This window comes from Perognathus longimembris, chromosome 23 (assembly GCF_023159225.1).
Source record: "Perognathus longimembris pacificus isolate PPM17 chromosome 23, ASM2315922v1, whole genome shotgun sequence".
NCBI classification, from domain to species: domain Eukaryota; kingdom Metazoa; phylum Chordata; class Mammalia; order Rodentia; family Heteromyidae; genus Perognathus; species Perognathus longimembris.
Genome location: NC_063183.1, coordinates 8,340,303 through 8,366,122, shown reverse-complemented (window position 1 = coordinate 8,366,122; position 25,820 = coordinate 8,340,303). Strand labels below are relative to the sequence as shown.

General features: G+C 47.9%; 2 protein-coding genes across 2 annotated transcripts; both read right to left on the bottom strand.

Annotated features, from left to right (window-relative positions):
• Positions 1–8,273: 8,273 nt before the first annotated feature.
• On the bottom strand, positions 8,274–13,081 carry Rps15a (ribosomal protein S15a). Its single transcript, XM_048332563.1, has 4 exons — positions 12,904–13,081; positions 12,397–12,476; positions 9,752–9,837; positions 8,274–8,409 (listed from the first exon to the last, which is right to left on the bottom strand). Exons 1-4 carry the CDS (start codon positions 13,034–13,036, stop codon positions 8,316–8,318), a joined length of 393 nt encoding a protein of 130 aa, XP_048188520.1. The 5' UTR covers positions 13,037–13,081; the 3' UTR covers positions 8,274–8,315.
• A 3,171-nt stretch (positions 13,082–16,252) lies between these two features.
• On the bottom strand, positions 16,253–25,045 carry Arl6ip1 (ADP ribosylation factor like GTPase 6 interacting protein 1). The gene is made up of 6 exons (XM_048332562.1): positions 24,890–25,045; positions 22,324–22,457; positions 21,270–21,389; positions 18,978–19,095; positions 18,183–18,267; positions 16,253–17,833 (listed from the first exon to the last, which is right to left on the bottom strand). The coding sequence occupies exons 1-6, from the start codon at positions 24,923–24,925 to the stop codon at positions 17,715–17,717; spliced, it is 612 nt and encodes a 203-aa protein (XP_048188519.1). The 5' UTR covers positions 24,926–25,045; the 3' UTR covers positions 16,253–17,714.
• Between the last annotated feature and the right edge of the window lie 775 nt (positions 25,046–25,820).

Below are 25,820 nucleotides of genomic sequence, written 5' to 3'. Positions count from 1 at the left end.
AAGGGGGTGGCCAGGTGAGTCAGCCACCCAGGAAACTAGGCCAGGCCTAGTGAAAACAAGGTGTGTCGTCCTAGTCCAGAAATGTATGCACCACAGAACCCCAGGACGGTCAGCCCTGCAGGCCTGCTTTGAAACACTCTGAATCTTTCTGTGTGTGTATGTGGTTGTTAGTGCTGTTAAACAATAATAATAATAAGCTGGGTTCAAGTGGCTCATGCCTATAATTCTAGCTACTCAAGAGGCTGAGATCTGAGAATTGTGGTCCAAAGCCTGGGCAGAGGTCCGTAAGACGCTTCTCTCCAATGAACCACCAAAAAGTTAAAAGTAGCAATGTGGCTCAAGTGGTAGAGTGCTAGCCTTGAGCAAAAGAGCTCAGGGTCAGCGCCCAGGCCCTGAGCTCAAGTCCCAGGACTAGAAAAAAAAACTACTAATAATAATTTAGGGCTGGGGACCTGGCTCAGGTGACAATGCTTGCCCAGGAAGCTTGATGTCCTGAATTCAAAACCCAGTACTTCCAACAAGATTAAAAATAAATTATCAAGGGGGGGGGGCAGGAGGAAAGACTATGTTTTGATTACTTCACAGACACTTAAGATACTAGAATAAAACCCACTAAAATTGTTTTAACAGGGAGGAGAGATACAGAAGAGTAATAAAAGGGTGACTCTGATCAAATCAGATTTGCTTTGGAAATATCACAGTGAAAGCCCTTTGTACAATGAATATATAAGCTAACAAAAAAATGAAAAAATTTAATTAGCTTGCCTCATCACTGCAAAAAATTTAAAAAAATTTAACGTCAAAAACCAGAGAATGTGATTCACTGCAGGTCACAAGCGCGGCACTGAGGTAACAGGGCCCCAGACACAGAAGAGCCAGAAGCAGCAAGAAATCCGAGAGCAACTTAGTTCTCTCTCAGGACAGAAGGGGCTGAGGAGGGAAAAGCAGCCAGAACACCCAGACGACTATCAGGTTCATGTTAGCAAGAAGCAGAGAACAGTCAGACCAGAAGCCAGCTCGTAGCAATGCACTCCACACACAGGCCCAGCAGTCAGAGGGAGAAAAGCAACCTCAGTAAAAGGCAGAGTCAAGGCTGGGAATGGTAAGTACATGCTGTCATCCCAGCACCTGGGAGACTGAAGTGGGAGGATCATGTGTTTGAAGTTGGCCTGAGCTATGTATACAAACTCTGTGTTTAAGAAGTATGTTATTACGTATATAGATGATCTTTGTGATCTGTATCAGCATTGCTTACATGGGTGCACTTGTGCATGCGTGCGTGTATCAACATGGGTAGAACGGTGCTCGAAAATTTTGGTGGTAGATGAGTGGATACATGAATGGATGAATAGATGGGTAGAAGGGCAGGTGGATGGATGGATGGTGATGGGTGATGAGTAGATGCACAGACAAGTGATGGATGGATGGGAAAGTGGGTGAATGGTGAGATGAGTGGATCGATGTGTGGATGATGGATGGATGGATGGGCAAGTGGATGCATGATGGATTGATGGATGGATGGACGGGTGGATGGGAGAGATGAGTGGAAAGATGGGTGGACGATGGATGGATGGGCAGATGGGCAAGTGGATGCATGATGGATGAATAGGCAAGTGGATGATGATGGATGAACAGATGAATGGATGGATGCATGGGCAGGTGGATGGATGATAGATGGGAAGGCGGGTGGGTGACTGAGCAGGTGTCTGGCTGGGTTGACATGTGGGTAGATGGGTATAGATGGACTGAATATACAACTATTCCTGTCCTCTAGCCCTTGAGGCTAGTGACATGCCTGCCTCTCTATATGTTCCCACTTCCCCACAGTAACTGCTTCTCACACATGGCTGGTAAATGCTCTAGATCAGAGTCTCCCAAGCCCTCTTAAGTCCAATCTTGAGCCCTGGGTGAGCACTGGTCCCAAACATTTGCTGTCCTGTGCTGCCATCTAGAGGACATGTCCTAGTACTGCAGTGAGGAACTAATTTCTACAACAGGTTGAGAGCTGGTTTGAAGCCTTTCAAAAGAAGAAAACATTGGGCCAATGAAGGCGCACAGAGCCAGGAGATATTAAGTAGGTACAGCGTGGTCATGCAGCAGAGCCAGGAAGAGCAGGGAGTCACCAAGAAGCAGGAGTCTGGTCCCCTCTCCTTCTCAGTAATTCAACTGACACTGCTCAAAACCCTACCTGAAAGACAGTGTGGCTCAGGTGTTGCATGCCTGCCTAGAAAGCAATCTCCCCCCCCCCCCCCCCTACACACACACACCCCGTTCAATCTCCAGATCCAAGATCAGCCCTGATGCTAGGAAGTAGATTTGGGGGGGATGGGTATATAAGCAGTTGTGGGGGGGTCCCACACTGATGGGTTCCTTCTTATAGCTGGGTACTGCATGGTGCCCATCTGCCCCTGAGGCCTATGGATCTCAAAGTTTTTCTGGCTGTAGTTGCTGGTGACTGGCTTACACCTTACACTGGGGACAGCCAGACCCCGTGGGGCTGCTCCCAAATCCAGGAGTGGATGAAAACAGCCTTCCAGCTGGGCTTCATCACACGGGCCAGAACTGCCCCAGGCGCGCTAGTCCTCTGATGGCCACCAGGGCCCACCCAAGGTCTCTCCAGGAGGAAGACTCAGCAACCTGCCAGCTCCACCCAGCTCTGACTTCTGCTGAGTCACAACTCCTATCACTCAAGTTCCTGCTGACTCTATCACTTCAGTTGCTGCTGACTTACAGCTCCTCTCAAGTTTGACTCCAGGTTCCTGTCACTCAAGTTTCTACTGACTCAGGGCTCCTGACACTCAAGTTGTCCCAACTTGGCTCCTGCCTGTCCTGTCTGTCCATGGTTCTCCCTTCACCAAAGCCTCTGCTAACTCAGGACTTGTACTTACCGCTTTCGCTCTGGGTCTCTCTGCTCCAGCCTCCATGTCTTGGGTCCTACCAGGCAAAGTGGGGTGATGGTATGTCAGGGAGGGGAAGGCAGCAGGCTCCCCCCACACACAAGCTAGCCTGTGGCTAGACCAGGCTAAGTCAAAGCTTTCTGGCTCCAAGTCCAAAGATGAATAACAAGCTCACAGTAGTGAACACACACTGAGGATAAGAAATCTAAATCTAAGGTGATCTCAGTTAATCCCCACCACTCCTAGGGCCTGACCTCCTCCACAAGCCCATTTCACAGGAACAAAAGTTCATCTGGAAAGTGCTAATAGGCTCACAATTCTACTTCTAGGAGCAGGGTGTTTCTTTCTGTGCCTGGGTTGTTTCACCCCCAGGTTCTCCCACGCTTTTTTTGTGTGCTGGTCTTGGGGCTTAAACTCAGGTCCTAAGTGCCATCTCTTGAGCTTTTGTGCTTAGGGCCGCCACTCTACTTGAGCGACACCTCTACCTCCAGCTCTTTGCTATTTAACTGGACCTAAGAGTCAGACTGGGCTGGCTTCAAATCATGATCCTCAAAGCTCAGCCTTCTGAGTAGTTAGGATTACAGGTGTGAGCCACCAGCACCCAACTAGGATTTCCTTTCCTTTTGAGCCTAAATAGTAGTCCATTGTATAAGCATATCCATTATTTTTTTGTCCATTCAGCTGATGGACCTTCCAGATCCACTACATTAATCAGCCCTTCAAAGTTGTGCTGCAGTGAATACAAGGGTCTGATCCTGTTGCCTTCCGTGCATTCCCCAGCAGTGGGATTGCTGGGTTATACACACAGAATTATCAAAATGAGGACCTCCCTGCTTTCCATAATGCTGCACTATTTACATCCCTGCCTGGGACCCGCAGGGTTGCAGTTAATGCCCAGCCTCTCCACACTTGCTATCTTTTATGGAAGAGCCATTCGAACTACAGGGGTTATAGTTTGGATTTGCATTTCACTGGTGACAGATGGAGCCCTAGCTTCACTGGCAACCTGGACAAAGTGGACTTACTATATATTCCTGGGTGTTGGAAGAAGGAATTAACTGAGGAGACCTGCCTTGGATATGGAGGGGCATCATCCAAAGGCTGGAACCCCGTGTGAAAAAAAAAGGGAAGGAAAAAAATAAACACTAGCATAAGCACACCCTCCTATCTCTGCTCTTTTCTTTTCCTCCTTGGCCACCATATATAATTGCTGGTTTGCCACACCCTACCCATGGCAAACTGAAACCTCTAACACCAGTGCTTCTGATCTTAAATACCTCTTCCTAGACAGGTGGCCTGATAACTGACCAGAGGGTGTCAGTCCTGTCTAATGGACAGGTTCTAGTGACCTACCCTAACACTGATCAGTTAACTGTGCTCACAGCAGGACTCAGTAGTTCAACACCTGTGATGTTGAAACTACTGTGTTCACTTACAATTTCAGGAAGGCAGATCTCCTTTACCGTTGTTGCTACAATGAAAAATGGTATTAAAACAAAACCAGGGGCTGGGGATATAGCCTAGTGGCAAGAGTGCCTGCCTCGGATACACAAGGCCCTAGGTTTGATTCCCCAGCACCACATATACAGAAAACGGCCAGAAGCGGCGCTGTGGCTCAAGTGGCAGAGTGCTAGCCTTGAGCGGGAAGAAGCCAGGGACAGTGCTCGGGCCCTGAGTCCAAGGCCCAGGACTGGCCAAAATAAATAAATAAATAAATAAAAATAAAAAAAATAAAACAAAACCAGTAATTCCTCTCTAAAAACCAGGTAGAGCCCCATGCCATGCAGATATCCTGTACAGCTGTACAATTCATTCAACCCAACTAAACCAAGTAACACAGCTACAACTGATTTCACAGCACTTCACTCCCAAAAGGAACTCCAGCCAGGCTCCAGTGAGCACACTTGTAGCCTCAGCTACTCAGGAAGTGCAAATCAGAAGGGTCTTGGTTCAAAGCCCATCAGGCAAAACATTCTCAAGACTCCCTATCAACCAACAGCCAGACTCCATGGGTTCATGCCTGTAGTCCTAGCTACTTTGGAATTTTTTTTTTTTTTTTTTTTTTTTGCCAGTCCTGGGGCTTGGACTCAGGACCTGAGCACTGTCCCTGGTTTTTGGGGTTTTTTTGCTCAAGGCTAGCACTCTGCCACTTGAGCCACAGCGCCACTTCTGGCCATTTTCTGTATATGTGGTGCTGGGGAACTGAACCCAGGGCCTCATGTATACAAGGCAAGCACTCTTGCCACTAGGCCATATCCCCAGCCCCTACTTTGGAAATTTAAATAAGACTATGGTCTCTGCCAACCTAACCAAAAAAAAAGGGGGTGGGTGAATATGGCCTAGTGGTAGAGTGCTTGCCTCATATACATGAAGCCCTGGGTTCAACTCCCCAGCACCACATATATAGAAAAGAGCCATAAGTAGGGCTGTGACTCAGGTGGCAGAGTGCTACCCTTGAGCAAAAAGAAGCCAGGGACAGTGCTCAGACCCCAAGTTCAAGGGCCAGGACTTGCAAAAATTTAAATTTAAAAAAAAAAAGGGCAAAAGGTGCTGGTGGTGTGCTTTGAGCAGTAGTACAGTTGCCTAGCAGCTTGAGTCCAAACTCCAGTATCACAAAAAACAAAACAGTAACACCTCCAAACTGCCAGCAGAGATATGAACCATGAATGGATAATACTGCATGTGGCCCCTGGGAAATGGTCAAGTTCATCTATGTTGGCTTGTATCACTTTCATTATTCTTGTTGCTATTGAGACTAGTCTATGTAGCCCACTGGCCCTGAACTAGACTCCTGAATTACAGGAATGTACCACCATTCCTGGCTTCATCTCTTTTCACCACTGTAGAAGGAAATAAAGAATGGACTAATCCAGTGACATAGGTCATGGAAAGCAATCTGTGGCTCAGAGACCTTGGTCCACTCAGCCCCAGGGCTGCCAAACCTGGGGCATCCCACATCCAACAGTGAGGAATGAACTCTGCACAACTGGAGGTTAAACTTTGACCTGACCTCTTGCACAAAAGATAAAAGGGAATCCTGGTGCTGGTGAGCCCCCAAAGAAGGTAACCTGAATTCAGCCCTGCACCACTGCTGGCTTCTACTGGTTCTTCAATGCCAGAACTGCTCACCTCACTTCCTGTGTACACCTCTCCTCTCCCAGGGGTGCGGCCATTGTCCTAGGGTGAAGGGGGGATGGGCATGCAGCCAGTGCTTAACTAATTTTGTACAGGTGGTCACATGCACACAGAAGGGAAAAAGAAAAATGGCTGGACATGTGGCTCAAGTGGTAAAGCATGTCTAGCAAACACAAGACCATGAGTTCAAATCCCAGTACTGCCCAAAGGAATCAGAATTCACCAGTGACCTACAAAGCCAGCTTTCCAAACTGCCACTTGGATGCAAGCACGAACCCAACCTCCACCAGGAAAATCCCACTTTTGTAAAGATAAGAGGATTATTTGGCTATGGAATTTGCTTTAATAACTGAGACTTACTTTTTCAAGGAGAAAGCCAAGTATTAATGAAAATTCCCATTTAGCCAGAAGCTAAGTAGAAAATGCAAATGAGCACATTCTCCCTGCAGGAGACCCATTCTCACACCAGCAAACTGGCAGAAAGGATGGGAACTGCTCCATATTGTGCGTCCACCAAAAATGAACCCCCAGATCCTTGGAGCACTGGCCGCACACTGAAGGTGACAGCACTAGGGAAGCGCCATGGGGCGGTGGGATACACAGGGAGTGGAGCCTGGGCAACATCCCCCTTCCAATAGCACCAGTGAATAGTCACTGAAACCGCACCTCTTCAGTGACTGGCTTACTGGCCTGATCATCACAGATGAGATCAGTTTTTTGTGCCAGTCCAGGGGCTGGAACTCACAGCTGAATATTAAGCTTCTCTGCTCAAGGGTACTGGTTTTCCACTTGAATTACAGTTCCACTTGCAGTTGTTTTCCGCCTGAGATGGCTTCAAACTGTCACCCACACTCAAATCTCAGCTTCCCGAGCAGCCAGGATTACAGGCGTGAGCACCAGTGACCAGCCACTTCCAGGTTCTGTGGTGGTGAACTGGAGGTTTGTCAGATTTGTAGGCCCAGTTTGACTACAAACCACTTAAAACGCAGATCTCAGCCTCTGGGATTAACAGGAGTGAACCACTCACTGGTGCCTGGATATCACATTTGTGTATTCTCAGAACACAGGAGGTTGACAACTAAGCATTCCGGACCACGTAATGAAACCCTATTGCAAACAAATGGCCATGTTTATCCACAACGGTTAAATTGCAAGCAGGTTTTGGTGTAAAGCAGTAGGAACTTGAAATTCAGCTTTAAGAATTATTTTTGAGCAGGTAGCCCAGGGTGGCCCCCTGCTTCATTCAGCACTGCTGAGATTAGTGGTGTGCCACCATGTCTGGTTATGAGCTAATCCTCCTGGGACTCTTGTAACTAGCCACCACAGTGATTCCCCAAACCTGTCACCAAGACTGACAAGCTTAGCAAATTCCTATCACTTTCCCATTACTTGTGTTTACTGAGCACTGTGATATCCACCTGCAATTGCAGGACTGGTTCCCATGGCAGCTGAGACTCGGAAGAGGGCGGTGTGAGGCCTAGTATCTCATTACCACAGTTCTGTCCACTGGAGGCTCAGATGAGTCCCACCAAACCTGGCACTGAGTCCAGGCAAACTAGCCAGGGTGCTGGAAAGGTTGCAATGGAAATAAAGGCACCAGCAGGAGAAACTTTGCCCTAACATATCCCTGAACCTCACTCACACAAACAGGTTCCTCAGACCTAGCAATCAGCCAACTTCCCCAGAAATCTTTCTGGCCCTGCAAACATCCATCCTGGTACAGGGTGGGTACTGACCGACAGGCACACAAGTCTAGTCTGTAATGCGTCAAGCAGTGCAGACACACAATTTCAAACCCTAAAATTTCTTTTTCTATCTCATGCTAAATTCCTACATTTGTGACACAATAAAATGCCTTTTACCCAGAGATCCTCTAACTCCTCAAAGTACAAAGAAAACTGAGGCTGAGTCAGCCCTGCCCTGGAGCTGCACAGAAGCAGGTATGGAGTGCCATCTTGTCCTGTAGCAGGTGACCGGACCCATTCACAGCATCTAGTGCTGAGTGGTGTAGCCACCTGCTTCAAGGTAGGACATGCACTTACAGAGTTATCTCCAACACGGCTCCACCAGTCCTTCCAGGGAAGGAGGGTAACTCAAATTGGACCCCAACCCACACTCAATCATTCTGGGCCAGACACCACCCCAGGCCTGCTCAATGACTCTTACTTCACTCAGGGAACAGTGCCAAGCAACACATCGGCTGTACTCCTGCAAGAGCTCAAAACCACGAGCAGAAGCACCAGAGTCCACTGAGGCATTTTATTTATATGCATGTGTTAATCCCTAGAAAAAGAATCCCAGGATTTTCCCTCCTGTGTGTTTCCGTCTTGCTTCTTCATGGTCCATGATGCCAGCTGAGGTGGTCAGTACAATGAAGCTGGAGAGGAAGAGAAAGGCTGTGAGTTCAACACTGACCACCCTCAGGGTTGCAGCTCACTCCCCTCCTCCCAGGAGGCCCAGGCTGGCTCTGGGCTGCCTATGCTAACAGTACCGGGACCAATGGAGCTTACAGGAAGACCAAAGGTAAAACTCGCTCTGGCTATTCAGGCAGGAGACACGGAGTTTTCAAGCAGCAGTAGCTCCAGGGAAGGAGTATGAAATGACTGTGCCACTTGCTGTAGACTTGACAAGTGATGCAGCAGTGATGTTCTAAGAGGAAAACTACCCTTACCACAGTGAGAGTGAATTCCTTCTCCAGGAAGTCACAGCTAGAACACTAAATTCTTAGCAACAGAGAAACCTTTGCTGTTTTAGATCCTAAAAGGCTTGAGAATTACGTGAGATGATATGATATTAAATTATCTCCTGTGAAAACTAAAACTTTAAAGCAACTTAGTCCTCAAAACTAGTTCTGGATCACAGGGTATCTTCATTTTCACCCTACCAGGCCATTTTTGTTCAGTCCTGGGGCTTCAACTCAGGGCCTCAGCATGAGCTTTGTGCTCAAAGCTAGCACTCCACCACTTAAAGCCACAGCTCCAGTTCTGGCTTTTTTTTTTTTTGGTGGTTTATAGGAGGTAAGTCTCCTGGGCTTTCCTGCCCAGGTTGGCTTCAAAATTCAATCCTCAGATTTCAATTTATAGGCACCAGACACCAGTGCCCAGCTTACCTAACCATCTTTAAAGGGAAGAAATCAAGTCTACGACTTGTCCTTCATCTCCCAACTCTGAAGTACAGAAATAAGGATTTGAACTCATGAGACTTCCAGCCCTTAAATTTCCCAAAGCCTGGGACCAGACTTGAACCTGCCATCAAGGTGCACACACAGTATGACCTGGGCAGCAGACAGTGTGACAGTCTGCTAGGCAGAGCAGGCATGCAAATGGGTAGTTCTACTACTTTATACAGAACCAAGAGGAGCCATAGCCCCCGTCTCAGCTCTCCGGCCTCTTAGAACCTGAAGCTACATGAAATGTGCCTGCCATTGACCTGATTTTTAAGGTAATCCTGGCTACTCAGGAGGCTGAACTAGATTATACCTCAAAGTCAGCCCAGAGAGAAGTCTATAAAATTCTATCTCCAGTTAGCTAGCAAAAAAGCAGAGCTGGAGTTGTGGCTCAAGTGGTAAAGCACCTGCCTAGCAAATGGAGGCCCTGCCTTAGTTCAAACCCCTGTACTACCGAAATTGAAAAACAAAAGGAAACAAAATATTTCAGCTACAAATTATATCTTACTTGTTCATCGGATTAAGCTTTCTTGATTGATAAAAGCCAACTCACCCAAACTGACGGGACGGGAGCAGATTATTCTGCCATTTTTCAAGGTCTTTGAGCTGCACATCAAATCGGGGGCTAATTACCCCACACTGTAAAAGGAAGCAAAAATAAATAAGCAAGTCTTTGATATAAACCAAACTTCTGAGATGGCAGAATTAGGGCTGGGGATATAGCCTAGTGGCAAGAGTGCCTGCCTCATATACACGAGGCCCTAGGTTCGATTCCCCAGCACCACATATACAGAAAACGGCCAGAAGCGGCGCTGTTGCTCAAGTGGCAGAGTGCTAGCCTTGAGCGGGAAGAAGCCAGGGACAGTTCTCAGGCCCTGAGTCCAAGGCCCAGGACTGGCCAAAAAAAAAAAAAAAATACAACATGAGATGGCAGAATTAGGAAGACAGGCCAAGCTGAAGCCAAATGGGGCAACCAAAGCAAGACAACCTCAAGGGAGAAAGGAAGGCTGCAACAGAGCTCAGTGTTAGTGCTTACGACAAATTGAAGGCCAGGGTTCACCCGCTACAACAGTACCTATGTATGAGCAAAAACAAGGAGCAGAGTGAAAAACAGGTGGACATTGATAGCTGTGACACATCCCTGGCTGACGTGCCTGTGGGCTGGAAAGTGGTCCCAGGACAAGACAAAGAACCAGACTGCACAGGCCAGAGATTGAGCTAGACCTGAGCCAAACCCCCATTTCCAAAGAACAAGGACCACAGGTATGCACGATAGGAGGGTGGTATACACCAACAGCACAGGCTCCACAGGACTCAACTGCTATTGCCACTCTACACTTCTGTGGCAGTGTCCTACCACCCAGGCCAATGCCTGCAAACTAACCTGGCAGAACTCAGGCAGCAACAGCTGCTCCTTATTGGAAAGGGCAAGCGCTGTCCAGGAACACCACACCTCTAGTCCCCCTCCCCCATCCCCCCGTCTGTGAGTTCTAAAGCCAATATCTAAAGTCCAAATATCCACAAAATCTCTACAAACCACCAGTGCACCATGCACTAAGGAAAGGCTCTCACTGTGGCAGCAAGAAACAAGTGTCAGAACACTAACTACTACTGCCCTGAGAGGGCTCAGATGGAAAGCAGACAGCTAGCTGTGAGCATACCTATATAGATCCCAAGATGCATGCACTCCAGTCTCAGAACAGCTCTAAGACAGGTAGTTCCCTAAAGCCCATCTGACCATGAACCCAACTGTCTCATTAGGCTGCTCAGGTTCTATGTTCTGCTGTGCTGTCCACAACCCCCACCCCAGCCCCATGGCAGGACTAGGGGGAAATCAAAGCTCTTCCAAGCAAGTCACCAGGACCTACTTCCCACACTGTTCAATCTAGCACTGAAACCACTCACCCACCAGGAGAGCTCACTCAGCATACCTTCTCCAGACCTAACAAAATCTCCTCTAAGTACTACCTCATACCCAAGGCAGTGGAACTATCCCTTGAGGGACATCAAGAAATTCCCTTCTTTATCACAGGATTTGAAAGAAGTTGGGAGAACCTGGAAACACTGTTTTATCCTAAGGCAACTCACCCAAATTACTAGCCAGGAGACCATAAACATGATTAGCTCCTAGGAACACAGCAATCCTGAAAGGAACCCCCTTCTTCTTAAAAAAAAAAAATAAAATAAACAGCCAAACCAAGCCTATTCTCTCATTAGTGGTTACAACAGTAACAAAACCACTGCAAACAAGCCTGGCAACTTCTCCAAGTCCTTCAGATTTACTATCTCAGTAGTTTTTACTTAACATGAAACAAGCTTGCTATATATATACAGGGAAGCAACATGGAAACTGTTGCACCAGGAACTTAACAATCAAGCCTTGGCACTTAGCCTGTGTTTAGCAATTTGGGGTGTGTTTTTTTTTTGCCAGTCCTGAGACTTGGGACTCTGCTTGAGCACAGTCCCTGGCTTATTTTGCTCAGGGTTAGCACTCTAGCTCTTATTCCCTTACTAGCCCTTATTCCACAGAGCCACTTCTGGCCTTTTCTAAACATGGGATGCTGGGGAATCGAACCCAGGGCTTCATGTATGCAAGGTAAGCACTCTACCACTATGCCATTATTCCCAGCCCCAGCAATTTTTTTTGTTCCCTGTGTTAGACTAGTAATCTCAGTGACGTTAATAAAGTGCCCTGTGCATACTGACATCCTACCCCCAGAAGAAGGGTCAGTTAAACTGCAAGTGGAAAGGATTAGAATGACTATTTGGTTATGATGATAAATACAACTCACTTGTAATCTCCAGATACTGAGACAGGAGAATCACTAATTCACAGCCAGCCTGGGCTGGAAACTGTCTCCTACACCTCAAGGACACAAGTAAAGCCTATGCAACAAAACAGAGTATCAATACTGGTATTTAGAGAACCCAAAGACTGATGAAAAAAAACCAAGGCAACAGCCACCAGAAAAACAAGGCCACATTGCACATTGAGCCAGCCAAGTTCCAGCCAGGAGTGGGTATACAGCATCCAAGATTCAAGTACCAAGACAAGACCATCAAGGCTTGCTTCTCTCCCACCACCTATCACACAAAGTTGACCAAAGTGTCCAGCAGACAACCCTATAGAATAAATGAAACACAGTAGGGCTACTTCTCGATATTTGCAAGACAAGTACAACATTAAAGAATCCTTACCTTGTTTAACCTGCCTGTGAGGTTCACAACAATTTTTCCAGCTCTGTGATCATCAATGATTTCAAACTCGCCAATGTAGCCTAAGGAACAAACACAATACTTCTAAGTTGAGACTTGAATCTTCCTACCACCCCAGTATTCCTGTTTTGCCTGCTCAATTTTTATCTCCCTATCTTTTCCTTTGAGCAGTTTAGGGAGAGTGGAGCTGCCTAGTTCCAAAAAACTACTACATGAAACTCTAAAGGTGACAACACCCCCAAGAATCCAGCCTACAATTTAAGAGATTCTCTACCCCTTGTCACCTTCCCATTCCCAGGGTGCTCTCTCCTGGAGAGCTCAGGAATGCTGCCTGGCATTTACATCTCACTAAATGACTCTTCAGCAGTTCCATTTGTAACAGAGGATCCCTTCCTCCATAAAACCACAAATTCAGTGTCAGATCCCAGGCCTGACACTCCATGTGCCCTGACAGTCTGACATGGAAACTGGAGTTCGCAACCTACTTACCATGCTTCATCATCACAGTGAGAAACCGGACAATGACTTTGGAGCACGGCCTGATGAGGACCTGGCGTTTGCCTCTCTTCTCAGCATTGTTGATGCTCTTGAGGGCATCAGCCAGGACGTTCATGCGCACCATGATGGCTGCTCGGGAAGACAGGGGTATCCTCAGGGTCAACCAAGCCAACCAATCACTGCCCTGCCAAAACCTAATCACTACATCTAAGCGAGAATCCCAGCTCCCAGAAGACAGTCCGGATTACATGTTTGCTGAAGCCAGGCAACTCTCACTCATCGACAGCTCCTATGAGGCCCTGAAGCACACGAATGATTGGGAGGACAAAACCCATTTTCCACTAAGACGACCTGAGGACTGGCGGGAACTGTCCAGGGAAACAGCCGGGTGTACTTCTGAGCTACTCAGAACGGCTAGCTGGGGCTTGCCAGCAATGTGTTCCAGTCGGCAGGGGCACTGCTCTAACCAGTCAATTCCATCTCCCGACTTAGATTCTTTCACCGAATGACTTGGTGTCATCCGATAGCGTCCAACAACCAAAATCAGACTACACACATTTACTTTCCAGGTCAGCAGACCCATTACAAGTGACCATTTTCCCGATGGCCACACACTGCAAGAGACGCTAAACTTTTTCCAAGTCCAAGGAGCCAAGACTATTTGTCACCCTGCACAAGTGCCTGTGACTCCCTCCCCCTCCCCGCCCAGGGTCCGGAAGTCTCCCCGTCCTCAGCCAGCCGCCGAACCCGACGGCCTGAGGCCCTCCCCAGCGCGGGACGGCCCACCCCGGCCACCGTCGGCGGCGCTTCCCGAAGACCGGGAAAGTCCCAGGCGCCGCAGGCCCAGCCGGAGCGGCCGCCCGGAGTGCCGGCCACTCCCGGAAGCCGAAAGCCCCGTCCCCGCCAGATCCGCGCACCCGTCGGTCCCGGCTCCCCGGTGGTGGGGCGTGCGGCGGCCCGAGCAGGGCGCCTCGTCCGAGAGTGCCCAGGTCCCCGAGAGTCCCGGGTCTCCTGCTCAGGAAGGCCCCGGCGTCCGCTTAGGACACCGAATCCGAATCCCAAGCCGAAGGATGGCGCCGATAGCCGACGGATGGTGTCGGAGCTTCCCCGAGAGCTACTCACCGGCACAGAAAGATGGCGGAAAGAGAGCGGGAGGGGCGAACGCACTGGGTTATGGGAACTGGGAGGGCTATCGCGAGACTCCCCACGTGACTCAGAAGAAACAGTGCCTCGTAGAAGGGGTAGGGCCTGCTCAGGGACTGGCAGTGGAAAGTCGATAGAATCGACCTCCCCAGGTGAGTCGGGGCGGGGTGGGGGGTGGAGCGGGTCCTGGCGAGGCTGTAATGGCAAGTTCGACCCTTTAGCTTGTAGGATGTGAAACGAAGGGGGAGGAAAAGCTTTGCTATCTTTCCCAGTGACCACAATTCACTATTTAGAACTGATGTTGGTACCTGCGCGTTTGCAGTGATACTGGAAGGTTCCCTGGAAAGGGATCCCTGCTCCTGGGATGCGTGTTAGGGGATGGGGCGGTGGAAAGTTTGCTTCTTCCATATACAATTTTGCTCTATTTGTTGGTTTATATACCTTTTTCAAAGCAAAAATGTGTTTTTATTTATTTAGCCAATCCTGGGCCTTGGACTCAGGGGCTGAGTACTGTCCCTGGCTTTTTTTTTTTTTTTTTTTTTGCTCAAGGATAGCCACTCTACCACTGGAGCCACAGCGCCACTTCTGGCTTTTTCTATATATGTGGGACTGAGGAATCGAACCCAGGGCTTCATGTATGTTAGACGAGCACTCTACCACTATGTAGACATATTCCCAGTCCTCTTTTTATTTTTATTTATTTTTTCTTGCCAGTCCTGGGGCTTGAACTCAAGGCCTGGGCACTGTTCCTGCCTTCTTTTTGCTCCAGGCTAGCACTCTACCACCTGAGCCACAGCGCCACTTCTGGCTTTTTCTGTTTATGTGGTGCTGAGGAATCGAACCCAGGGCTTCATATATACGAAGCAAGCACTCTACCACTAGGCCATATCCCCAGCCCCCTCTTTTTATTTTTAAATGGAGATCTGGTGGCATGACTTGTGGTAGAGTGCCCCAAGCTCTTGCATTCACACCCAGTACAAGAAGAAAAAAGGAAGTGATTTTTGACTCTTTCCAAATCTTAGATTTATTGGGGCCCTGGTTTTTGTTTTTGTTTTTGTTTTTTTGGGGGGGGAGGTGAAGCCACCATGTTTCAAAGTGGACAATCAGGTGTCTGAGCCTGATGCATTGTTCTCCAGTAGGACCCAAACCAATCTGGGCTAGTGTCTTCTTTGGACCTTCCCAAGGTGTAGACTAGGGGTAATACATTTTTTAAAATAGCGATCATTAGAACACCTGCCCCCGATAGGAAGGTTGTGGCAAGTCAGACAAGGTACAGTGCTCCTGGTCCCAAGGTGTCTGGCATGTACACTGTGGACTAAGTAGATTCTCCTGTGGGAAGTGCATGGAAAGACGGGGTTTGTGGCTCACCTCTGTAATCCTATTCTGGAGATCAGAGGATTGAAGTTGGAACCTAGCCCAGGCAGGGAAAATCCCGAGACTCTAATTACAAAAGGCTAGAAGTGGATCTGTAACTCAAGATAAAGCACTGGCTTTGAGCACAAAAGCTCAGGGATAGCAGCACCCAGGCCCTGAGTTAAACTCCAAAATAGGCCCAAACAAAAACAGTATTCCTTCCCTGGTTTATGTCAGGTACAACAAACACTTGAGTAATAAAACCATATAAAAGTAATATAAAAAGGTTGAGTGACTTAAGTAGCAGCATGCAGCCTAGAAAGTCTGGGGTCCTGAGTTCAAACCCAGGACCAGCCCTGAGCATCTGGGCTGAGGCTTCCTGGGCTGGCTGTTACTTCCCACCCCCAGGAGGCTGCAAATTCCAGTCCTTCCAGTAGAGCAGCTCAGAACTTAACCTGCTGTGCATTGTTCCCTCTGAGACTCAAAGATAAAAGCATTTGATTGTGAGCTCTATAGGTCACCTGACCATGATCTACCCAGAACCAGTGTGTAGAGCACGCAGCCAGGTCTGGGGCACAGATGCTGGAAGGCTGGCAGGCCAAGACCCTGTTAGCTCCTGCCCACTGCCCCCCACCCCCATCCCCCGGCTGCCCTCATCCATCACACTGCTTCCTCCTCCCATGGGAACGGGTGCCAGATGTTCCAGTGAAAACACAAGAACTTAATACTTCACGGTCTTACAGAGTACTTTGGAAAGGTGTTGTGACCATTCACTACATGGGTTCATAAATCCAATCCCATAAACCATAGCGAGGCTAAGTGACCAAGGAAGGGACACACTAGGAATTGTTCCAGCTGTTTTAATTTTCCCCCTTGTACACAAAACAAAATAGAAGAAATGCAGGATTAAAACTGCCAAAGTAGATAATTTGGTAGAATATGTATCCACTCATTCACTCTCTCTCTCACACACACACACACTCACACGCAAATCCAGATAGGAAGACAGGCTTATTTACAGTAAGAAAACACATAAAATTAAGGTAGTTATCATGGACACATTAAAAAAAAAAAAAAAAAAAACAGAGGGCACGGCACAGAAGCCAGTATGGGTGGCAAATTTACAGCAGGTGGAAGGGGAGGAGGTGGCCCTTCGGCAGGGGCGAGTGAACAGCAAGCATCAGTGCAATTTGTCCACAGAACTAGTCACTGAGAATCAGCAGGCTACCAAGTGTTTCCAGCTATGTCACAGTTTGGCTCTCCGGTTCACATCTACAAATTTCAACTACTCTATAAAGTCCTAGGGGCTAAGAAGAAAAGAGTGCTGCTGAGCTTTTTGCAAGTCACAAAATCCATACAGACCGAAGTCTGCTCTCTGCAGTGGCCAAGGGGGTTTTCCCAGATGTGGAGAAGGAAGACACCAGTGCTACCCCAATGCAAACCTGTGGCCGCTGGAACACAGCTCTGATGCTTTTGAAGGCTTTTTGTGGTCTTAAGATTTGTAGATTGTTTTATTGTCTACTGCAGTGAGTCTAAACTAAACACAGGAAGACTTGGGCCCTGACTGGCTGGTCTTGGAGTAAAAGTCACAGACATGTGTCTTAACCTACAGCAGACTTAAGTCTCGGCTGCAACTCTGCCATGACAGGCCTGCTACAAATTGAACTTTAATCTCAAAAGTATGCCATCCTGAGCAACTGGAGGCAGAGCCAGGGAAGAAGCGCTCTAGGCCTGGGAAGGATCCTCACAGGGACACCACCAGTGTTTCCTACTCATGGCTATGCTGGACAGGCACGGGAGGAAGGTGCGGAATGCACTTCATTTGTTCCCTGGGCATTTCTCCCATGCTCGAGAGACAGATGAGGAATGACTGTTGATTGGTCTTTTCACAAGTAGTAAATGTGTTCTCTATATTCATGAAGCCAGGCAGTATGGGAGCAGATTGTGGAAGTAGCTTCCTGTAGCCAAGGACCACCATGGTCCACGTAGATAGCCCATACACCAACCTGCATCCTGAGTCACTACTAACTGTATTCTACTATTCTAAAGCAAAATGCCAATCCTGGGGGAGGAAAATCAAGGTCACACTCACTAGCAAGTTGTCCATTTAAGGCCAACTGACAAGAACGCACCCGGCTACACTCGACTTAAAGACACTATGCACAAGGCCTGACTGGGCAAGTGTGAATTCCTATGAACTAAGGGCAGAGAGGAGGAGAGCAAGGCGCTACTGTGTAACATTGTACAATCCAGATAGCGTGGAAGAAAGTGTTTGGGGCTGGCCAGACTTGGAGAGCCACAGCGCACTACTCGTTTTTCTTTTCCTTTTGCTTGAGAAGCTTGTTTATCTCCCTCTTGGCCATCCCAATGTACTTCGAGATGACTCCGTGTTGATTCAGTCCAGGAAGCAGTAGCAAGGAAGTCACTTAAAAGCAACCAACAAAGTTAGAAGGCCACCATGCACATCGGACAGAAGATAGACCAGGCTCTCTAGAAGCACTATGAAACCCATCACTGCAATAAGGACTGGCCCAGAAACTTCTCCTGTGACCCCCCTCCCCCTAGACCAGCACTGTCTCTGTCCCTCTGGCACACCACTTCCAACCTTGGTTAGGGCGCTGCTTTCCCTTCTTCCCTCAGTCCTCAGTCACTCTCCAACCCACCTCCCCAAGTCCCCTGGCCAGTGCCTTCAACCTGGCAAGTTTTCATGTTACCAGGCTACAGTCAGACCCCACTAGCCACCATGTGCCTGCAGTTTATCCACACAGACTTACCAATCAGGTAGGTGAGGAGGAGGTTGTGGACCTGCTGTCCCACCCAAGCCACCACACCAAGAGAGATGATCATGGTCAGGAAGTACTAGCAAAGGAAACAAGAAGGGATCATCCCCGAGAACAGACCTGAACGGTGTCACCGTTTCCCAGTGTGTACATACGTCAAAGCATCATGGCACAGAAATGTCTCCATGAGGGCTGGGAATGTGGCTTAGTGGTAGAGTACTTGCCTAGCATGCATGAAACCCTGGGTTCTATTCCTCAGCACCACATACACAAAAAAAGCCAGAAGTAGTGCTATGGCTCAAGTGGTAGAGTGCTAGCCTTGAGCAAAAAGAACCTCAGGGACAGTGCCCAGGCCCAGAGTTCAAGCCCCAGGACTGGCCGAAAAAAAAATAGTAACAAAGAAAAATGTCTCCACAAACACCTCTCTTTCATGTAGCTAGTAACAAAAATCATGTAGAACACAACACATACAACCTTAGCTGTTCAAAGACTAGAAAAATAATTTGGTGTTTATTACTTTTAAAACATTTAGGTTTAACAAATCTATGCAATCTACAAAACCTATCTATAGAAATCTCAGATCTACCTTCTAAAACTTGGTTATATTTCCTCTTAGAATGACTGAGTATATACAGATGAAATGTGTCACAATGTAAATTATGCTACTTTTCCAATCAATAACTGATTCATGTGAAGCTGAGAGTATATGAGTGTTGTTACAGTCGTCTTTCTTCAGTAACAAAAAGAAAGTGTTTTACACTTAAGTGAAAGAATAAAACTAAAAAGTACCACTTTAGGCTTCTCTTCCTTTAGTGTAAAGAGGCGTCTCCACCAGCCTGTAGCTCTGCGTCGGGTTTTTACTAGATTGCTGCAAATTTCATGGAATCTCTGCTGTTGTTCAGTGGTCCTAAAACACAGTTTTCCTCTTTGTTAGAAGCAGATTATCTGCAGTACACAGAAACATACCACCCTTGCCAATTTAAAGAGGTAACTCCTGCTCAGTCCTTGGGATTGTAAGTGGGTTATGCTAGGCAAGTGACCTACCACTGAGCTACATGACCAGCCCTGCCTATCTTCTAAAGAGATTCAAAATAGAAATATTGGTACACCACTGCCTCTATGTAGGTTGTGCTGCACCTTTAAGATACTTTATAAATCCGATGGTTATTACCATACATCTTTCAGAGTCTATTAAACCCTGCATTGTGTCTGAGTCCCACTGAAAACCAGAATTTAAAAACTCTGCAGCAGGTTATCACTACTAGTGTTCAAAGCCTAACATCAACTACGCTGCACACACTTGATACCAGGGCCACAACTAGCTCAAACACAAATTCTTTAGCGAGCGAAACTAAAGAGCAGTAAAAACCCAACAAGACCCTCTGAGAGAGCCATATTTCTCCCAGGTGCTGATTTTAAAAGCAAACAAACAAGCCTGTGTTCTCTGCTGCACAGTTACAGGGCTGCTGATAGGACCTGTGCCGAGCTAGGGCGCCTTCCCTCCTCCAGGCCTCCAGGGAAACTGCAGCTGAACCCTGAGGAGGATGCTACAAAGCCCAGGAGCTGCTTGCAACTGATTAGCCCTTCCATGTTGCCCATGGTAAAGGCTAAATGGTGTCAATGTGCTTCTTTCCCATAACATCATTCCCCTAAGATGAAGTAACACAATTTGCCCACTAGGGCTGGGGTGGGGCTTAATGCCAGAGGGCTTAGGCTTATGCAGCATGAGCAGGCCCAGGCTCTGTCCCCAGCACTGATCACAGGGCAGAGACCTTGTTCCATCACCATTCCATCCGGAGAGGGAAATAGCCTTTGAAGAAACATGCTTACTGAGCCCACAACTAATGTAAATGCTTCCAAAACAGGAATGTGTGCTTAAAAAGCCACATTTAAAATTAATTTTCCTCCCAAATTTTATTATTTGCTGTCACCTGGGGGGGGGGGGCGGGGAAACTAAAGGCACAAATAAAAATCTCATGTAAAATAAATAACCAAGAAAGAATGGCAGCTGAGAGAAAAAAATCCATCCCAACATATAGTGTGGCTCATTATTTGCAGGCATACTTGTGCACTGTATACTGTGAACCAAAGTGTGTGTGTATGTGTGTTACGTGTGTTCATGCATGCTAGGCAAGCACTCTATAGCAGGAAGTGAGACTGCTAGCCTCTGAGCTATTTGGATGAAAGGAGAAAAATTCAACATTGTAGAGAGAAGTTAAAATCATTTTCATATGAACCTGGCCTTGTAACAATTATCTTAGGAACACAAAACAAGCACGCAGAGAATGGTATGAACCAGAGCAATCACCATCTGTATACAATGTGAATCTCCTGAGCTACTTGCTATGTATTTGGCTAACTACATCAATGTACCAGCAACTCCATCTTAAACCCACCCACAATCTGAAAATGAAAAGGTCAAAGTATGTCATAATACCTAGGACTGTCTAAAAGGGTAGCTGTTTAATAAAGACTTAATAAAGTGTTTAATAAAGTGAGGGCTGGGATGAAGCTAAAGGTACAGTGTTTCTGTAGCAGGCATGAGGCCCTCAGCTCCACCCTCAGCACCACAAAACAATAAACAATGTAAAGTGAATGTGGACCAAAATTACTAGCTAGCTTTCACATTCATTCCTTTGTAAAGTTATTATTCCACTACCTTAAATATTAATGTAAATAAATATAAATGTGCACTGAGTTCCATCATCCTTACCAAACATTACCTTTAGAAACATGACTTTGAAAAAAACTCACAAGAAAACATGAGCTCCATTAAGCCTATGGTTGATCATAAACTATAGAGATGTAAGCACTGGAAATCCATGATTTCTAGCTGAAATCAGCTAAGAAATTGCTCACATAAAAGTAATAAATGTGGGGCTGGGAATGTGGCTTAGTAGTAGAGTGCTTGCCTAGAATGCATGAGACCCTGGGTTCAAGTCCTCACTTTCACATTAAAAATGCTAATAATAAATATAACTGATGGCTACAGAATTGTCTACATTTGACTACAGCATACAAGTCCATCCACCAAAATCAGTAACTTTTCCAAAATGAGTGCCATGTCACTTTGCCACTTACCATGTATTGGAGCCAAAAATTTTGGGTGCCAGAATGGGAACAAGGTAGTCAGCCAAGCATAAAGACATAACAAAACAGGAAACCCCAGAGAGCACAGATGGATCTAGATAATAGATAATCCTGTTTTTAAAAAAGAAAAAACATCAGCTGAGGTTGGAAAAGCACAGTCATTCTTCCTAACCAAAGACTTTATTCCCTCAGTCCAAAGTTCTGAGAACCAGCACCTGCTGTTATTTGCACATTTTCACTGAGTGGTTTTTCCAGAGGCTTCATGACATCATGATATCATATTAGAATTATTAAAAAGATCAATAATCAGAAGCTCTTTGGGGTCCACAATGCTTTTTAAGAATAATAAGGGCCATGGGCTGGGGATATGGCCTAATGGCAAGAGTGCTCGCCTGGTATACATAAGGCCCTGGGTTCAATTCCCCAGCACCACATATACAGAAAACGGCCCGAAGTGGCCCTGTGACTCAAGTGGCAGAGTGCTAGCCTTGAGCAAAAAGGAAGCCAGGGACAGTGCTCAGGCCCTGAGTCAAGCCCCAGGACTGGCCAGAAAAATAAGTAAATAAATACATACATACATACATACATACATACATACATAAATAATAAAAAGGGCCAGGCAATGGCAGCTCATGCCAATAATCATAGCTACTCAGGAGGCCGAGATCTAAGGATCACAGATTTGAAGCCACCTCAGGCAGGAACTCTATGAGACTCTCTATTAATCAACCACTAAACAGCCCTAAGTGAAGCTATGGCTCAAGTGGTAGAGCCCCAGCCTTGAGCACAAAAGCTCAGGGACAGTTCCCAGGTCTTGGATTCAAGCCCAGGACTAGCAAAAAAGAAAAAGAAAAAGAAAAACAAACAAACAAGGAAGGGGGGCTGAGGCAAAGTTAAGAGTCATGATTTATTGAATTGGAATAGGTTGCATTTACATACATACTAGGTGAATGAAGAGACTTTTCAGATTATATATTACAAAAGCTTCCATAGCACACACCTTTATCAGCAAGCCCAAGCCTCAGTAATGTAATAGCTGACTTACAGAAACACCAGGGAGACTACACCCATGATGGCCGGTGGGAAGCAGGCTCTCTCCCATCGAAGGACTTTATCAGCCACCAGCATCACTTCTCCCCATCCTTGCAGCTGCTCCTCCAGAGTCGAAATTTCTGTAGCCTACAGAGGACCAACATTTAATGTGACAATACCCTTTGTGGCTCCTACAGAGTAAGATTCTTCTGAGGCACCGAATACAGAAAACACCTCTTAAGCATAAGCAATTCAGTCTCTTTTTTTTTTTTTTGCCAGTCTTGGGGCTTGGACTCAGGGCCTGAGCACTGTTCCTGGCTTCTTTTTGCTCAAGGCTAGCACTCTACCACTTGAGCCAGAGTGCCTCTTCTGGCCTTTTCTTTTTTTTTTTTCTTTTTTTTTTTTTTTTGGCCAGTCCTGGGCCTTGGACTCAGGGCCTGAGCACTGTCCCTGGCTTCTTCCTGCTCAAGGCTAGCACTCTGCCACCTGAGCCACAGCGCCCCTTCTGGCCATTTTCCATATATGTGGTGCTGGGGAATCGAACCAAGAGCTTCATGTGTAGGAGGCAAGCACTCTTGCCACTAGGCCATATTCCCAGCCCCTCTTCTGGCCTTTTCTATATATGTGGTGCTGGGGAATTGAACCCAGGGCTTCATGTATACAAAGCAAGCACTCTTGCCACTAGGCCATATTCCCAGCCAGCAATTCAGTCTTAAACCACCTAAATAAACACCCTAAGCTTCAATGGCCCAAACCCTAACTTTTAAAGAATTTGGCAACTCTCTGAAACAAAAAAGATCCCAATATGGTTGACTAATTTCCCCAAATTCAAATACAAAGAGTCACAAGGCAGCACCCAGGGTTAAAGTTTATTTCAGGTGGTTAGAATTGATCTGTTTTTGTCCTTTCATTGATTTAAACCCTTCTAAATCCATTAGGAAAGCTTTCCCTGGACAGCACATTCAATCTCTAAAATAGTTCTGTGTGTTGGAGAATCGCTTAGACATTGGCAGTCACTGCAGAATTAAGGAAATCCACTTTCCCTAATTACACAAAACACTTTGAACTCAGTGGGATCTCCTCAACACTGTGTTTCTTGTCACTTATGAAGCAATTCCACTAGACCTCCAATTGCCCTGCAAACATGACAGGCCAAGGCACACCTCCAGAATGAGCTAACATCTCAAAAACCCTAGAGCTGATCTGTGGGAGCAAAACAAATGGGTTCAGTGGGTATCTAGGTACATTGGTCACTGGGAAATATATAAATAGGATAACTCACACTGACTTTAAAAAAGATACTGTACTATAAACCAGGTCACCAGGGTAGCCTCAAAATTCCTGACTTCATGCCCCAGGCTTGGTACTAGTTAAATAAGAGATTACTAAGTGCTGCAATCTGTTTTCTCTGTTTATACTTCAACTAATTGGCCCCCAATGTCCCCCAAAAGGTATTGCTTCCATTTCTGTTTTACAGATGAAGAAACTGAGATGCTCTGAGGTTAGCAGACTGGAATGCAGAACTCCAAGACCAGAGGCTAGCTTTCCTTAACGTTATAATGATTGCTTTGCAGGAAGGACTGGTTGGGCTTGGGGGATCATGACCTCTATGCCAGGATCTACCATTTCAACAGAACCTGGGCAACTACTCTGTGTCTACGCTAATCCTCTTAAATAAAGGGGGAAAAAATTTTAAAGGAACGAGGCTGGGGTGTGTGTTAGAGAGACTGTGTAAAAGAGGCCATGAGCTTATAAAAAGCAACATAAAAGTGAAAATCAGGCACAGCCCAAACTGTCCGGTTCGAAGTCACTTATCTATGTGGGCTCTGAGAGGTGCAAAAGCCCGAAGCAAAGTTTGGCTTTCTGGTTTTCTCTTGTGTGTGTGGGCGGCGGGGGGGGGGGGGGGAGAGGGAGGAGAAGGAAAAGCGTGATGTTGAGATACAAAACTACCTGGCCTAGACAGTGCGGTCAGTTCTGTAATGTATTCAATCTGTCGGCCCCGGACACTGCCTCACGCACTTTGCCCGGGGCCCCCCGATTGCTCCAGTGGCCCGATGGCCGCCTCCCAGGCAGGACAAACGCCAGGACCCCTCCCCCGGCCCCTCGCGGCCCGGGACGGCTGGACCCCACCCGCGGGTCCTCCCATTCACCGCGGCAACCTTTGACCTTCCACTCCAGCGCAGGTTTCAGGGGAGAAAAAGAATCAGGGCAACTTCAGGTTAAGATCACCGAGGGAGAGAAGAGGGGCGGGGAGCCGGACGTGAGCCCCGGGATGCCGAGAGCGACCGACGAGGCCTCCGCTCCGTCTGCACCCCGGGTTTTCTCCCCGCCCGCCCCAACCCCCCCCCGCTTCTCTCACATTCTACATGTGTAATTAAACACGAGCGCCCCTAGGGGACGTTCGGGGAGGCGGGGGTCTACAGGACCAAGTGACGGACACACACACACACACACACCCCGGGAGGCGCCTGGAGCCCCGGGGCCGGGCGTCTGGGCCGGAGCCGGGAGCCCCGAGAACGCAGGGCCCAGTCCCGCCAAGCCTACTCCAGTCTGGTGACCGACGGGCCTCCGGGACTCACCAGCTGGTTGGTGCTTCGGTTATCTCCCTCCGCCATCGTTCCTGAGCGAGCGAGAGAGCGTGAGCAGCGGCGACCCGACCGTCAGAGTCTACAGCCCACCAGACACCCGCACGCCAACACCAACGCGGGGGAACGCCCCGTAAGCCGCTTATATAGGCTGGCCGTCATTCCCGACAGCCTTTGCGAAGCTCGCTTCTCATTGGACCATTCGAGCTCAGCCTTCAGGGAAGTTAAACCAACCGCCGCCCGGCGCATGGCTTGAAATCCAGGTCAAAGAAGAGGGAGGAGAGGCCGCTTCTCCCTCCCGACGGAGGGACGCTAGCCAATCAGCGTTCAGAAAACTGCCCCGCCCACAGCTCCCGGAAGCCGTTCAACCGCCGCTGCCGGGGGGCGCGGCCGGCGGTCTTGACCTTCCTCTCCCTGGTGGCTCTGCTTCTCCCACCTGGGTTGCGTCTGGAACCGGCAGTTTGTGGAGCTCCTCTGGGAAAACCCGAATGGAAGATGTCTGCAACGCTGCGGGGCGTCGCGGCGGGGGGGAGGTGGTGATCATGGCCACGGGACCGCTGAGTGCGTGTGGCTGCCCACCTCGGGGGCCTAGGATCCTGCAGACTGCACCACACCCTCACCCCCAACCCCGCGTTAGCTCCGGGGCTGGGGCTGAGGGTCGAGGGCGGTGCCACCCCCACCAGCCGGGCTTTAGAGGAGATGTACTGACATGGAGGTGTGAGGGAACCCCTGCCCACCCAGGGGCTGGTTGTTGACAGTTTTCGTCGAGGCCCAGCCCAAGATGAAGATGTGAACCGTGGAACCGCCTAAGCCGTCCTGGAGCTGGATGAAGTCGGCTGAGATTACATCTCAGCCCGGGGTTTCACCATACAAGAGCCAGCTACCTGGGAGTTTCGGATCGGATTAGCTTTTATACTCCTCGAGT